Source organism: Meles meles, chromosome X (genome assembly GCF_922984935.1).
Source record: "Meles meles chromosome X, mMelMel3.1 paternal haplotype, whole genome shotgun sequence".
NCBI classification, from domain to species: domain Eukaryota; kingdom Metazoa; phylum Chordata; class Mammalia; order Carnivora; family Mustelidae; genus Meles; species Meles meles.
This window is the reverse complement of record NC_060087.1, coordinates 90,249,586-90,266,026: the sequence shown is the minus strand read 5'-3', so window position 1 is coordinate 90,266,026 and position 16,441 is coordinate 90,249,586. Positions and strand designations below refer to the sequence as shown.

At 40.8% G+C, this 16,441-nt stretch overlaps 1 protein-coding gene across 4 annotated transcripts in view; it reads right to left on the bottom strand.

Annotated features, from left to right (window-relative positions):
- The window catches only part of MID2 (midline 2), a 98,263-nt gene that overhangs the window by 7,251 nt on the left and 74,571 nt on the right, over nucleotides 1–16,441 (bottom strand). For 3 of the 4 annotated variants that reach the window (XM_045996084.1, XM_045996081.1, XM_045996080.1), the window contains exons 6-7: nucleotides 8,265–8,392; nucleotides 7,064–7,297 (exon numbers count right to left, since the gene is read on the bottom strand). In XM_045996084.1, the coding sequence (XP_045852040.1) occupies nucleotides 7,064–7,297; nucleotides 8,265–8,392 (362 nt within the window). The remainder of the gene's footprint in view (nucleotides 1–7,063; nucleotides 7,298–8,264; nucleotides 8,393–16,441) is intronic. The other variant, XM_045996083.1, reaches the window with a different exon arrangement.

The following is a 16,441-nucleotide window of genomic DNA, read 5'->3' as shown; positions in this document are numbered from 1 at the left end:
TGTTTTCTTTTGTGTCCCAGGAGACAGAGTGAGATACCTTCTGTCTCTTTTCTCCCATGGAGCTAGGCTCATGCCAGGCTCCTTATGGCCACTCTACAAAAGTCACAGAATCATCACTATTTTATGGAGTCCCTGCATCTTGACACCCAAGGCCCAGTCCTCTGACAGCTGAGCCTGGCCTGCTATGGATGGAGTGGCACTGGGCAGAGCACAGGAACATGGAATCTCAGAGCCAACAGGACACCCACACACCCTATTTCCCTCACTTTACAAATGGGAAACTAAGACTGAGAGAAAAAAAAGTGACTTGCCCAAGGCCACAGACAGATGGTGATGTGCTGAGTGTAACCCTCGTCTCTCACCCTAGTCCTGTTCTCTCCACTACGTGACAATGCATGTGGTGGACAGCAATATGGCTTTGTCCCTGCAAGGTAGCGAAGCTGTCAGGGCTAATGGCTCATCTCTCCCACCCCTTCCCCACCCTTCCTCCCAAAACTAACTGTGCTCCGAGGTAGCATATAGGGAAGCCAAGGAGATGGCATGCAAATCAAAGCAAACATTACCATCTCCTCACTTGACACTACCCATTTTTTGCCCCTTCCCTGTTCTAATACCCATTTGAGGTTGGGTGGTCCAGGAACACATTGTGGCCTGGAACCTTCTTCCTTCCCAAGCTCAGAGATCTAGGTTTTTGCTTTTGAAACTCTTTGGATCATAAACACTGACTTAAACAGAGAAAAATGTGCATAATTAAAAACATGTATTTGGCTAACTGTGAGTAAAAGAGGGGTTGACGCTCTGGTTTGTGAATTATCGAGGCTCCTCTCTTCTGTTATCTGCTTTTCAATCAGTTTACTGCTTTTTAACCACCATTCTACCAAAGCATGTGAAGAAATGGGCAAGGAAAATAAGCAGTGAACGTAGTCCCTTCTATGCGGCACTTGTAAAGGATTTAGTGAGGATGAAAATTTAAAATAATCATGAGTATTTTAGAAAAAATATAATCATGAGTGTTTTGAAAAAGATCTGATCATGAGGGCTTTATAATGAATTTGGTAGGAAGTTGGAAAAAGTCTCAAATAAAATCAGAAAAAGAAGCACAATGGAGGGCAAACAGAGATGTTCTAGAAAGAATAACCAGTGAAGATGCTCAGTGGTGCTCATGAAAAGAGAAGGATAAGGGCCAGGAATAATGTTGGAGGGCTTGGTTATCCATGTACCAATTCACAGTATGAATCATAAATTGCACGTTGAATTTTAATACAAAGAGGGAAATAAATGGTCTTCCAGATATTCTCCTAACAATACAAAACAAAAAACTGAACTTCATAATGAAGTACTATGTAGCTATGAAAAAGAATGAGGAAGATCTCTATTAACCGATATGGAATGGTTTCCAGGTTATACTGTTAGTTGAAAAAAGCAAATTGCAGAAAAGCATGGATAGTATGCTAATTTTTTTGCAAGAAATAAAGGCAAATAAGTGAACAATACATATGTTTTGTGACCCGAAGTGTGACCCGAAGTCGGCAGGTAAAGGGATAGGGACAGGATTAAAAAAGGGATAGGGATAGGCACGGGATTAAAAAGGTATGGGAAAGAAAGACACTTCTCTGAATACACCTTTTTTGTCTTGTTTTTCCTTTTGGAAACACACTGTCTTACAAATTCAGAAAAGCACAATTAAATCAATACGAATGGGAAGAGTGGGGATGAAAACTGAAGACAAGCTGAAACAAATGAACCCTACTGCATTTCAATGAAAAACAACCACACCAAAGGGAAGGGGGCAGGAGGAGGACTGAAAACAAATCCTGAACTATTGTTTGTTTCTGTCATAGTGCGGGCAAAGCGCTTCTGAAACTGCTAGATACATTACAGGATTAAGCAAATGAGCACATGTGTTGATGTCATTGGGAGCCAGGAATCTCACTATGGAAGTTGGAACGTACGAATATGGAGTGGGGGAAGGCAAGAAAGAACCTGTGGGGATGGACTGGTATTGGAGGTACTGGTATGAACTCGTGATTTCTATACGTGTGTGTGTGTGTGTGTGTGTGTGTGTGTGTGTGTGTGTGCGCACGCACGCACATGTGCATCCATATAGACGTATGTTAGGTATGTGTCTGTATATTATGCGTGTGCATAGGTATGTGTACGTGGGTATATGGGTATGTTCCTAGTACCCAGATCTTGTTCTCTAATAACATCCTCCCATTAAAACGAACCAGGGTTCCTTAGAAAAATGACTGATTTCAAGGCTGGGGCAGGATAAGGTCAGTATGAGCCTAGAATCTTCTGTTCTGCTAGAAGTAAAGAAGTGCTCAAGAAAATGATGGGAAAATGTAAGGACCCAGGAGTCAGCTTAAATGGCCCTTATTGGCTAACTCTGGACAATCTGAGCATCAAAATAAGCAAGGGCAGTGAAGAAATATAAACCACTGAAGAAAAAGAATTCACGAGTCTATACTGAGAAGTAGATAAATAAACAGAAGATGGGGCTTTTGCTTATAGTAGAATGCAGAGTGCCAACTAGTAAATGGGGGAGGGAGTGCTCATTTGGAAAATCATTTTGCAATCATCAGGGTAAAGACTGGAACACGCAAGAATTTTTGACTGATGCTAAAACAGGAGTGGGGTGTGATGAGTTTGATGAGGAAGCAGGACATTTTCATTGTCTCAAAGTATCACCACAGGGATTGCTTATTAGTTGCAAAAAGAAAAATAGTAACTACGTGGTGAAGAAATCCCGCAATGTCTTTGACCAGCTGAACAAAATTAGCATCAACAACGAAGGGCAAGTGGACATCACATGCCTCCAGATGTGATGTCCTCGATAGGTCACAACATCTCCGATGCAGTATTCCAGCCATGAATGCATAATCTGAATATAAATCATGAGGAAACATCAGAGGAACCTAAAAATAAGGGACAGTATAATAAAGAAATAAAAGGGCATTTTTAAAAAGAGGTCAATGTCGTTAAAGACAAAGAAAGGCTGAGGAAGTGTTCTAGATTAAAGGGGACTAGGGATAATGACAATTGAATGCAATGCCTGATCCTTGACTCTAACGGACAATATCAGGTCTTTTATATGTTTGAAAGGGGGTTATTGGGTCAACTGTCAAAATTGGAATATGAATGGTGGGATCAGAAAAAAAGTATTGTATTAAATCTCTTCAAGTTGATAACCACACTGTGGTTATATAAGAGTTTCCTTATTAGAAAACCTACATTGAAGAATTTAGTGGTCAGAGGTAATGATGTATGCGATTTACTCTCAAATGGTTCAGAAATAGATGGGGAATGCTAGCAAATGATAAAGGAAATGGGACAAAATATTAACAACAGATGAATCTGGGTAAAGAGTATACAGACATTTTTTGTGCTACTCTTACAACTTTTCTGTGATTTTGAAATCATTTCTAAATTTTGAAAAGGCAAATATAGAATTCTCTAGGTGTCACTGAGAGTTGGTGAGATGGGGTTAACGAGTGAATTCTGGTAATGGAAGTATACACCTGGCTCAAATGGGAAAGACCACAATATGGAAATCCATGAACCTGAGTGTAAATGTGTGGTGGAGAACATTTGCAAGGAAATGAAAAGGAGAGGAAATAGAAGTTTTATCTTTGTGGCAGTATGTTAGAGTCGGCCTGCTCAGACAGAAGGTATGGCCAGTGCTTGCATAATGCAAAACACAAAAACTGAAATAGACTAAAGATAGACAGTAATGAGGAAGACAATTGGCCAAACATCTGTTTGAATTCAGCTAACAGCATCATCGGAAACATTATTGGCTTGTGACCATTCCAAATCTTAGATGAGGTGGGGAGATAGTTATAGATGAAGAAAAGGAAAAGGAAAAGAGAGAAAGAAAGAAAAGCAAAAAGAAGAATAAGGGGAACTACTTCTCCAGACAAAATTCTAGCCCACAAGAAAGAAATGGCCAGTTAAAGAAAATGTGGAGTTTCATTATTTTAAGATTCCTCATATAAATGGTATCAGGTCCTATTTGTCCTTCTGTGCCTGGCTTATTTCACTAAGCATAATACCCTCGAGTTCATCCATGTTGTCACAAATAGCATATAATTTCCTTCTTTTTTAAGGCTGAATTATATTTTATTGTATGGGCATAACATATTTTCTTTATCCATTGATCTGTTGATGGACAACTTTTGGAATGTCCATTAAATCTCAACAAAGTGGTTTAAGAAGAGAAAATGTGGGAAAACCTCAAAGGAAAGCAACTTTCAGAGCCAAGGTTCAATCAACAGTGGCAAAACAGAGGTAGGCCAGACCGATTAAAAAATTAGGCCCTTGAATTTTCATGAATATGTATTCCCCAAAAAATAGTTTCATCTTTTTCTTTAAGATTTTATTCATTTATTTACTGAGAGGGAGAGGTGGGACAAACAGATTCCCTGCTGAGGACAGAGCCCAACATGGGACTCGATCCCAGGATCCTGAGATCATGACGTGAGCCACAGTCAAGGGTTGGAGGCTCAATCTACTGAGTCACCCAGGCGCCCCCTAAAATATTTTCGTCTCATCTGCCCATTGCCAGGAAGAATTTTGCTCAGGGCCCTGCCCTTGTCACTATCCTATTCCAATAGACTGGAAGATGACATGGAAGACAGGCTGGGAGGACAGAAACTGGATTTGAAAGGATTTTGGCAAGCTAGAATGTGAAGTCAAAGCTAACCAGACAAAATGGAAGAGGGATGAATTCAAGGTGTTGCATTTCAATTTAAACAATCAAGCATTTGAAAGACCTAGGGATTTCAAGTGACTACATGCTCAGTAATCAACACTCAGTAGTCAGTGTGACTACTGGAATAAAAAGGTTCAGGGCTAGGGTGGTCAGATCACTTTTGGAGTACTCTATTCACTTTTTCGAGAGCACGTTTTTAAAAATATTTTATGCATTTATTTTAGAGAGAGAGTGAGCACAAGTGGGAGAGGGAGAGGGTGAGAGACTCTCAGACTCCATGATGAATGCAGAGCCCAATGTGGGACTCTATCCCAGGCCCCTGAGATCACGACCTGAGCCATAACCAAGAGTTGGGTGCTTAACCAACTGAGCCACCCAGGCGCCCCTAGACAGTGCATTTTATAAAGCACTTTGACACACAGCAGTGTGTTCCTAAAAAGGATACCATGACAGTAAGGGGCCTGAAACCACCTCACATGAGGAGCAATTCAAAGAATTAAGGGCGTTTAGCCTGGAAAAGAGAAAATTTAGAAGGGACGTACATGAGAGCTACCTAAAGTTGTCTGAAGAACTGTCATGGGAGAGATGGATCAGGTTTGTTAGTGAGGCACAAAAGGCCAGGACTAGCACTAATCAGTAGCTGTGGGTTTCATTCAAGAAACATTAAACTTGAAGTTTGACAGGCTTGTGTTCAAACCTTGACTCCATCAGTTTGTAGCTCTGTGACCTTGGGAAACTCATTTCACGTGAACCTCAGCTTCTTCATCCATAAAACAGAATTAGTATCATCTATGCCATAAGGCTAGGGAAGAAGCCATGAGGACTCAGCACGATGATCTATGTGGGAGTGTTTATAAATGACAAAATGAATGCACGTTATCAATTCTTGTCGTCACTGTTATTTACTAGGAGGAAGGGTTAGGCCCTCTTTAAGGAAGCCCTGACAATGATTTACAACAACACAACAACAGAATGAGTTATTTTGTTAGAAGTGAGCTACCTATCACCAGAACTGGAAATGTTCCAGTAGAGGCAGGACAGTCATCCACTGGGTGTCTAGTAGAAGGGAAGAAGATTAGCCTAAAAGACTTCTAAGGTTCCTTCCAATCCGAAGGCGCCATGATCCTATCGCCATTAAGAATCATCCTTTAAGTTCTTCTTTGCAAAGGGCTATATATCTTTGGAAAATGGAGAGCAGAGCCTTCAGGTCTTTGTCGCTTGGACTTATGGCTCGGCTCCCAGCAGACCACTGCTCTACCCCTCTCAGGAAGGAGAAGCTCAGTTGCTGGCTGTAAGACTCACCAGAGCAAGGGAGAGAGAGAGAGAGAGACAAGTGCAGGAAAGCATGTCAGGGAGGTCTCAGGGTTTGTGACTCCTCAAGTTGAATAAAACACCTAGGAGTACAGCTACCCAGTGGCTTAGGTGGGAGCTGCACGAGGCAAGTGTTTTTCAAGTGTGACCCGCAATGTCCTGTCACCTCCCCAGCCCACCCTGTGGCCCAGCATGGGCACCAAACAGGAAAAGGAAGCCTATTGGACTGGTGTCGAGGGGAAAATTCCTCTCATGTGGGCCTGTGTGCGAAGTGAGACATAGATGCACACACACGTACAAAGGTAAAAGAAAATACTAATTTGCAGCTCTGCGGACTAGGGCGAGAGTCCTAGAGTGAACCTTAGGGTGGGAATCAGTTCTGGTCTTGAATCCAGTTTTAATTCTGCTTTCCAGTTCTCCCCAGCACAGGGAGGGGAACTCGCAACTGGGTCTCTTATCTGGCCATCGATGAGTCAAGTTTCTATTCTGCCTGGTCTTGCTCTAATTCACCAGAAGGTGAAACCATAACATGTGAGCTCAGTGACTGCTTTTTAAACAGCTTTCATTTCATGGCCCACTGCCACATTTTTGTATTTGGTGTCGTTCTCAGAGGAGGGGGAGAAGGGGGACAGTGACAGAGGCAGAAAACTTATCACTACCATCGCAGACACAAATAGGTCCGGGAAAGGAAGCAGTTATCCTCGAACGTGATGTATTTTATCATGTTAATGAAGTGGAAGAAGAGCCGAGGAGAGAGATGTTCATACACACAGAATCAGCAATGACAGTAGCGTGGCTACCCAGGAATGAATTCTGCACTGGGTTCTGACTCAGGATGAGCAGAGTGACATGGATTAACTGAGGAAAGGCTAGGGATTACATAAACAAGTGGGAGTGGCCCCCGTGACTCCCCCAGCAAGGAAATACACACCTTGCTTGTCCACCCAGCAATACGGTCTTTGCAATGCCCTTGGGGAGCTTACACTGTCTATGAGAAACACTATACTCAACAACCTAACATGTCTTACAAACACTTGCCTCGTGGCGCCCCGGCCAATCTTGAGCAGCTTACTGCTTCCTTACATTTCCTTATCTCTGGCCACAGGCCCCAACTACACCATGACTTACTGATGAAGTTAGCCTGGCCAGTGAATATGGTGTACTGAAGCTCATAGGAGCTGATGCTGAACTCATCATCTGAGATCCAGTGGACTGTAATGGTGTCGTGGGAGGCAGTACAGAGCTCCTCTCGGATAGATGGTGGGTTTGGGGCTGTAAGGAAAGGTGGAAAAGAAGGTGAGGAAGGCACACTCTCTCTGTTCTGGAATTTTAACAGTTGTCACTCTTGCTTCCCAACTCAACACCTCGTGGCGAGGAGGTTCTCTTCATCAACGAGATGTGTTCGATGGAAGCCAAGTGCCGAGACCTCCCGTGGTCATGTGGTTTTCTTATTGCAGGACCTTCTACCTGTTTCTTTTTATTTTAAAATAAGTTTTATCATATATTCTGGGTAGGATGGCCAAGAGCCAATTATACGAGTTCTCTTATCTGTGAAATAAGGGATGACCATTACCTGACAGATTTGTGGTAGATACTTATACTACAAAATGAATATACAGTGTCTGGCATAAAGTAGTTGTTCAGTAAATGACAGTTATTTTAATATGTTAACAAAAATAATGACCAATCCCTAATTATTGTATGTGTGTATTTTTCTCGGGAAGTGACCATTCAATAATCCTGAAGGTAGCAAGAATTTTTCACAGTCTGGTTGCATCCCTCATTCCCTAAAATTGTCTGCAAGCCAGACAGTTCTTACATTTTTTCATCCTAATCTGCTAGTTCCTCAAATTTCCTTAAAACCATTTGGACAGTACACGTATCCAAGCGGGACATGTTTTAGTATTCCATAATTGCCACCTGAGTTCTAACCCCTTCAACAACAAGCAACAATATATTACTGATAAGCTCATAAGGAGAAATCTATCAGCAATGTCTTCTTTTTTCTTGACCTTTAGGTATGATGGTACTCCCATCTGCCCCCAGAAATATCTGACACATCATCTTTCTTTTCTGATACATGAGCTAAAGTATATTCTATCTAAAAAGAGACATGTGTTATCTTAAAAGATATAAAAGCATTTTCATTACAAATATGGTCCTTTTCTGATTACCTTAAAGTAAGAGAACACCAAAAGACAAGCATTAAAATGGGAAGGAAACCACAGTATTTTCACACCTGTTAAATAATCTAGCCCCTCCAGCAGTTTCTTTTCTCTGGAAAAATCTAAAGCGAAGTTTTCAAAGGCATCGTTAAAATTGATGTCTGGAATCAGAACTTGAGAAGATGCTGTTGCCATAGCGACCCTGGAAAAGAGAAAAAGTGCATCAATATACATCAAAATCAGTTTGCAACTTTTATCCAATGTTTGATTCCTGGTTCAACAAGGCAAAAATATATCTGACTCGGAGGGCTTGAATCGTTAAATGGAAAATATCATATCTGTGATTTTCCAATGGAAACCAGTTAAAATTTAATCATCAGGAACAAATTAAGAGATATACCATATTTATTCACATATGTTCACCCCGCAAACACACTCCCCCATCCTGTCTTAATTTTGAGAAGTAAGTACAGGATTTTTTCCCGTCTGCATCATTTTCCATCTGGCAGGCAGCATCAAAACTAGACCTCTGAAGGCTTGGTAAGAGCAGTTTGAGAGATTTTTTTTTCTTCCTCTCTATTTTTTTATGCTAATCAACAAGCCAGCATGCTGGGGCTGAGCTGAGTTCAAGCCTTCACCTGAATACTGTACTTGATTTGTTCTTTTATGACATTTGCATTTAATTTTATTACTATTTACTATGATTATATAATGCTCTGCTACTTTTACCTCCCCAGTTAGTTCTAAGCATCTCAAGAGCAGGGTTTCTATTTTGTACCTCTCACAGCTTCCATGGTCCGTAACACAGTATTGGACACATGCTGAATAAACAATTGTTAAATGAATAATGAATGACTAACAACACAGCTGCTAACATTTATTGAGCATTTAGTAGACAGAAGAGACCATGCATGCACTTTACATACATTATTTAATTTACCTCTTGCCATAATCCTGTGTAGTAGATGTTATTTCCATTTTGTAAATGACAATAAGATATAATGTAAACAAGAAATGACACATAGAAAGCTTAAGTAACTTGTCTAAGGTCACACAATCAGTAAGGGTCAGAAAAAAAAAAGAAATATAACTGAACCTATGTTCATTGGATTCTAAGCTCTATACCCTGAACCAATTTAGATAGCTCTTTAAAAAAAATTTTAAGGTAAATTCTTCTGTGCTTCAGCAATTCTTTTTTTTTTTAATATTTTATTTATTTGACAGAGAGAAATCACAACTAGGCAGAGAGGCAGGCAGAGAGAAAGGAGGAAGCAGGCTCCCTACGGAGCAGAGAGCCCGATGCGGGACTCAATCCCAGGACCCTGAGATCATGACCTGAGCCGAAGGCAGAGGCTTTAACCCACAGAGCCACCCAGGCGCCCCTGTGCTTCAGCAATTCTTAACCATGATAACACATCAGAATTCTCTTGGGCAGTTTTGACCAAAGCACACATGTTGAGGCCCTATGACAGACCTTCTGAATCACAGCCAATGAAGATCCTTGAACATGCAAATAACAGAATAAAAAAAAAACATTAATCTGGCAACAATATGCAGGTAGAATAAAGGGAAGAGGCACTGAATGTAGAATACCAGGGAGGAAACTTCTTTTTTTTTTTAAATATTTTATTTATTTGACAGAGAGAAATCACAAGCAGGCAGAGAGGCAGGCAGAGAGAGAGGAGGAAGCAGGCTCCCTGCTGAGCAGAGAGCCCGATGCGGGGCTCGATCCCAGGACCCTGAGATCATGACCTGAGCCGAAGGCAGAGGCTTTAACTCACTGAGCCACCCAGGCGCCCCAGAGAGAGGAAACTTTTAAGGTGAATTAGTTGTAAGGGATTAAGAAGTTAAACAAATATTCATACACGTACACCCAGCTACACGTCCACCAACAAGAGCTCTTAGCTGTTTGTGAAAATAGAGATGACTTAGGAATAAGCTATAGGCCAGGAAAAACATATGAAAGACTAACACTATAATCTTCAGGTCTTACATAGAATGGCCAGTCTTCAGGATTCAATGAGTAAGAAGACAACAACCCCTATAGGGCAAGAGTTAAGGCAGAAAATTGGCTCATAAAATTTCTTCCTGGCCTCCCCAATCTTCTTTCTTCCGTTCATCCACCCATCCGTCCATCTATCCACCCATCCACCCATCCAATACTCACTGAGCACAAATAATGTGCCAGGCACTGTGCCAGGCACACTGGAGACACACAGTTGTGGTCTTCGCCCTCACAATATTCAGTTTGTGGAGGAGAAAGATATTAAATAGGCAATAAAAATGCCACTACAAAGAGACTGTACCATACACAAGACACCCCTGTCAGGGACTTGGGCACTAAGGGAAATCTCCCAGGAGGAAGTTCATTTTACACAGTGACCTACACAATGCGTAGGAGTTAGGTAAGCCGAGACTATGTGGCTCTGTGTGTTCTCTCTAGCCTTAAGGTTGCAGAATTAGCAAAATCACACAGAGCCTTGTGGGCCACGTTACAAGGTTTGCACTTTATCCAAAGAGCAGTGAGGGCCACTGAACCACTTTCGGCTGAGGAGTGATGCTCGAATTTATGTTTTAGGAAGCGTGCTCTGTCTGTACAGATGGGCTGGAAGGGGTCAAAATTGGAGGCGAAACAGATTTTAAGGTATCTACAAATAAGCAAAAAGGAAAGTAGTGACAGGAACATAGACAAATAAAACAGAAAGCTAATTCACACAACATGAAAACAAATAGGCAACAAATATATTTCAAAGCCCAGGGCACCTAGGTGGCTCAGTCAGTAAAACATCTGCCTTTGGCTCAGAGGTCACGATCCCAGCATCCTGGGATCAGGATCCCTACTCAGCAGGGAGCCTGCTTCTCTCTCTCTCTCTCTCTCTCTCTCTCTCTGCCTCTCCCGGGGCTTATGCTCTCTCTCTCTCTCTCACTCTCTCTCTCAAATAAATAAATAAAATATCAAAAAGTATATTTAAAAGCTGACTATATGAGGAATCAAATAAATGTAAATTAAAGAGATTACATTGAAGATTATAAATAATGACAATTATAGGAGCTTTTTATGCCGTTATGAGATAATGTATACATATTCTATTAGGACTGAAACTGATGACAAATTTTGGGGATAAGTTTGGCATTAAATACCAACATAAATTAAAATGCAAATATTCTTTGACATCACAGTTCTACTTCATAAATTTATTGCTAAGGAAACAACTGAGGTGTAAGGGCATTCAACATACCATATGTACCCTAACTCTCTAACCATGGAGACTGAGCTAAGTAAATGTAATACATCAAAAGATGAAATACTACAAGGCCACTGAAAATCAGTTCAATGACAGGGACAAGTTCATGATATATTGCTAAGTTTCAAACATAGGGTATAATGAAGTATATACAGCATGACCCTCTGTTTGTGAAATATTTATTAAATCTAGGGGTGCCTGGGCGGCTGAGTCAGCTAAGCATCTGACTCTTGGTTTCAGCTCAGGTCATGATCTCACAGTCATGGGATCGAGCCCCACCACGGGCTCCATGCTCCATGGGGAGTCTGCTTGAGATTCCTTCTCCTTTCCCCTCTGCCCCTCTCTAGTCACACACTGTCTTTCTCTCTCTTAAATAAATAAAAATCTTTTAAAAATAAATATCTAAATATTGGGATACTATACTCCCAAATGTTAACAGTGGCTGAAAGTTAAGGATGAGTAAAAATGGCACCGGGGTGCATGTGTGTGTGTGTGTGTGTGTGTTTAATATGTTTAAGCAAAACAACATTAGTTATCGCTCAAGGACGATATGGTAAGTGTCATTTGTAAGGGGGAAGGAATACTCTCCCAGCTGGAATTTCATTTTAACTGAGGTCTTGGCCCATAATAGATTATTACAATTATTATTGGTGGGGGAAAATTTCAGACCCTGTGAGAAACCACTGATGAAGATATTGAGGTTGGGCAGATGATTCTCAAGAGAAAAGAGAATAGCCTAAAACAGAATCATAAGGACAATAGCTTTAAAGGAATAGATCAAAGGCGATGTGCTCCCAAAGGCAAAAGAAACTCAGTAGGTAGGGAGAAAAGCAGAAGTGTTCACCGAAGCTAAGGGCAGAGAAATTTCAAGTACAAATCATTGTCAGTAGGAACAAAGGTTATTGAGTGATTTTTTAAAAGATTTTATTTATTTATTTAACAGAGGCACAGTGAGAGAGGGAACACAGCAGAGGGAATGGGAGACGGAGAAGCAGGCTCTCCTCGGAGGAGGGAGCATGATGTGGGGCTCCATCCCAGGACCCTGGGATCAATGACCTGAGCAGAAGGCAGACACTTAAGGACTGAGCCACCCAGGTGCCCCTATTGAGCGATTAAGGAAGATGAAACAGTTAGATAAAACAAAGGAACGTCTATTAGATTTAGCAACAGAGTATCCATTTGGTGACCTCAGAAAGAACACACGGAATAGTGTGGTAGTGGCAGAAGACATTTCAGATACTTGAAGAGTGAATGGGGATGATTGAATAATGTGGTTTAAATTTATGTTTTATCTCTGCTCTCATTAAATACCATTGAAATGACAGTCAAAGAATAAAATGTCATAAACCCACAAAGACAAAGAGAATGGAAAAAGACATGCCAGCAATAAGAGATTGTCAGCAAATGTTTGGAAGCTAGAAAGGGATGCATGAGCGGTAACCAACAACAGACCAGAGAAAGCTGGGTCAGGAAGCCAACAACGTCAAGCTGATTTTGTGCTGCCAACAGTTGAAAGTTTATAGGAAGAATAGCTAGACCCCAGATCCACTCAACCAGAGACTACTCCTCCCTTGTCCTGGCAGGAGATGTGAGGCTCAGTTTCTGCAGAGCTTTGACGCTGCATCAAAAGCAGTCTTAAAACCCTCAGCCACCTTTTCTTGCTTGGCTCCCAGAATTGTGGCAGCCAGCCTTGTCCCCCTCATCCCCCATCAGAAGCAGGAGATTGGTAGATTCCTTCTAGGTGAAACTGACTGAAGAGAAAACACCTACAGAACTGAAATTTGGGTCCCCTCAGTAAAAATCTGGCATTCCACCTTATCCTATAGTGACATTCACCAAGGAACAAACTGTTCCCATCCCCTCAGTTCTTCCAGTCACCCTCTAGTGCGTCAATTCAAACAGGCAGCCGAAAGCTTACCAAACATGTAGGCAAAGACAGAAACTAAAACAAACTAATAAAGAAAAGGAACTTGGAGGAGACCAAAACAATGCAGAGCTTAGAAATTTTTAAATGATTGTCCAGATCTTCAAGAAGATAAATAGTTTGTATCCACAAAGCAAGGACAGAATGCTAAAAAAAATAAAAGCAAAGATCAAGAAAGAGCCCTTATAAATAAAAATAAGAATGTTGAAATTAAAATTTTAATAGAAGGACTGGATAAAAACTTAAGGAAACATCTCAGATAATAGAGTAAGAAGACAGTGTCATGAAAACTAGGAAATGAAAGATTTTAAACATCAGAGAGAAAATCTAGAATGTTCAACCTCTGACTAATTAGAGTCCCAGAAAGAGAGAAGAGAGGAAATAAATGGGAGGAAATTGTTAGTGAATAATATAAGAGAACTTCCCAGAATGAAAAGTCACTAGGCTCCAGATTGGAAAGACCTACTTAGTGCCCAACAAAAATGAATGATAAAAGACTCATACCAAGGCATATCTTGGAAAATTTTAAGAAAAACAGGATTAAAGATAAGACCTTAAAACCTTCAAATGTTAAAATATAGGTCACATTTAAAACATCAGGGATCAAAATAGCAGTGGGTTTCTCAGCCCAACACTAGAAGTTAGGAGACAATAGAGCCATGCTTTCAAAATTATAAGGGAAATCTATTTCCAACTTAGCAAATGTGAAAATAAATTTCAAATATTTTTTAAACAAAAAGTTTTTGAAAATTTATTTCCCATGTATTCTTTCTTGGAAGACTATGGGGAAAATTGTTCCAACAAAATTAAGAGAGTAAAATAGTACATGAAGGGGATATCAGGAAGATCTTGATGATGTCTGTAATTAAGAATACTGAGAGGGGGCGCGCCTGGGTGGCTCAGTGGGTTAAGCCTCTGCCTTCGGCTCAGGTCATGATCTCAGGGTCCTGGGATCAAGCCCCGCATCAGGCTCTCTGCTCAGTGGGGAGCCTGCTTCTCTCTCTCTCTGCCTGCCTCTCTGCCTACTTGTGATCTCTGTCTGTCAAATAAATAAATAAAATCTTTAAAAAAAAAAAAAAGAACACTGAGAGTCTAAGAGACTAAGTTGGCTGGAGTTCACAGGGCAGAGTACCAGAGAGAAGGCTGCACAGAGAGAATTCTGGAGACCTCTGGAAGGTTCCCCTCTAAGTATTCAACAAAATACTGATCAATACATGCATGTGAGGAAACTGCCCAAGGCCAAGAAAAGAGCTCCCTTAAAAGAAGAGAGGGAAGTGCGCATGGGTGGCTCAGTTGGTTAAATGTCTGCCTCCTGCTTAGGTCATGATCCAAGGGTCCTGGGATCAAGCCCCACACCAGGCTCCCTGCTCAGCAGTGGAGTCTGCTTCTTGCTTTTCCCTCTCCCTTTGGCCCTCTCCCACTGCTTGTGCTCTCGCTCTCTTTCAAATCAATAAATTTTAAAAAAATTTTTTTTAAAAAGGATGAGAGGGAAAATATCCCTGGTCCTCACAAAGGGCCAGGAATAGAGTCTGTTCCCACAATCCAGACTGGAAAATCTCATGATGCATGGAGCACCTAGAAGAGTACTCAGAAATGTCTTGCCTTGCTAGTACAGAAAATGTGACTCAGACTAAACACTGCTCTGATTCCACCTAACAAGTCTTAAAAACAAGACCCAAAAGGATCAAGTTATTTTCAAGAAAGTTAACCATGTCCTAGAACAAAGCTTAAGAATATTTATAGAAATAAAAAAATATACCACACCAAATAAGATAAATTTCATTATGTCTGACATCCAGAAAAAAAAAAAGATCAGATATGCAAAGAAGGAAAAAAACACAACCCATAATGAGGAGAAAAAGCAATCAATTAAAACTGACCCAGAACTGAAACAGATGTTAGAATTAGACATTCTGACGATTATGATAACTGTATTCCATGCTCTGTCCATGTTTTGATTTTAATTTTCTTTTGAGTATAGTTGACATACAATGTTACACGAGTTTGAGGTATACAACACAATGATTCCATAAGTCTATGTTATGCTCTGCTCACCACATGTGTAGCTACCATCTGCCATCATTCAAGCCTATTACACTATCATTGACTATATTCCCTATACTGTACCTATTATTCCCATGACTTATTTTCATTCCATATCTGGAAGCCTGTATTTCCCTCTCCCCATCACCCATTTTGCCCATCACCCACCCACTTTCCCTTGGCAACCATCAGTGTGTTCTCAATATTTGTAGGTCTGATTCTGCTTTTTGTTTGTTCATTTGTTTTGGTGTTGTTTGTTTTGTTTTGCTATAGATTCCATATGAGTGAAATCATACGGTATTTGTCTTTCTCAGTCTGCCTTATTTCACTTTGCATGGTCCATCCATGGTGTTGCAAATGGCACGATCGCATCCTTTTTTCTGGCTGTGTAATATTCCTGTGTGTGCACGCATGCTCGTGTGTGTGTGTGAGAGAGAGAGAGAGAGAGAGAGAGAGACATCTTCTTTATCCATTCATCTATCAATGGACATGTAGGTTTCTTGGCTATTATAAATAATGAATAAAAATAGGGGTATATACATCTTTTTTGAGTTAGTGTTGCATGCCATATATTCAAAAGCTAGAGGAAAGGCTAAATACGTTTAAGTAGAAATATGGATATTATAGAAATAACCAAACTGAACTTCTAGAGATGAAAACTACAATGTCTGAGATGAAAAATACACTGGAGAGGTTAATGGCAGAGTAGGCATTACAGAAGAAAAGGTTAGTGAATGCCAAGATATATCAGAAACTGTCAAAATGAGGGGCAGGTGAGTGATTCAGTCTATTAAGCATCTGCCTTTGGCTCAGATCATGATCTCTGAGTCCCGGGATTGAGCTCGGGTCAGGCTCCCTGCTCAGCGGGGAGTCTGCTTCTCCCTCTGCCCCTCCCCACTCTCTGTCTCTCTATCTCTCTCTCTCTTCGTCTTTCTCCCTCAAATAAATAAAATCTTTTTTAAAAAAGAAAAGAATATTATGGCTCCATCAGAAAGGATGAATACCCAACTTCTGCATCAACATGGATGGGACTGGAGGA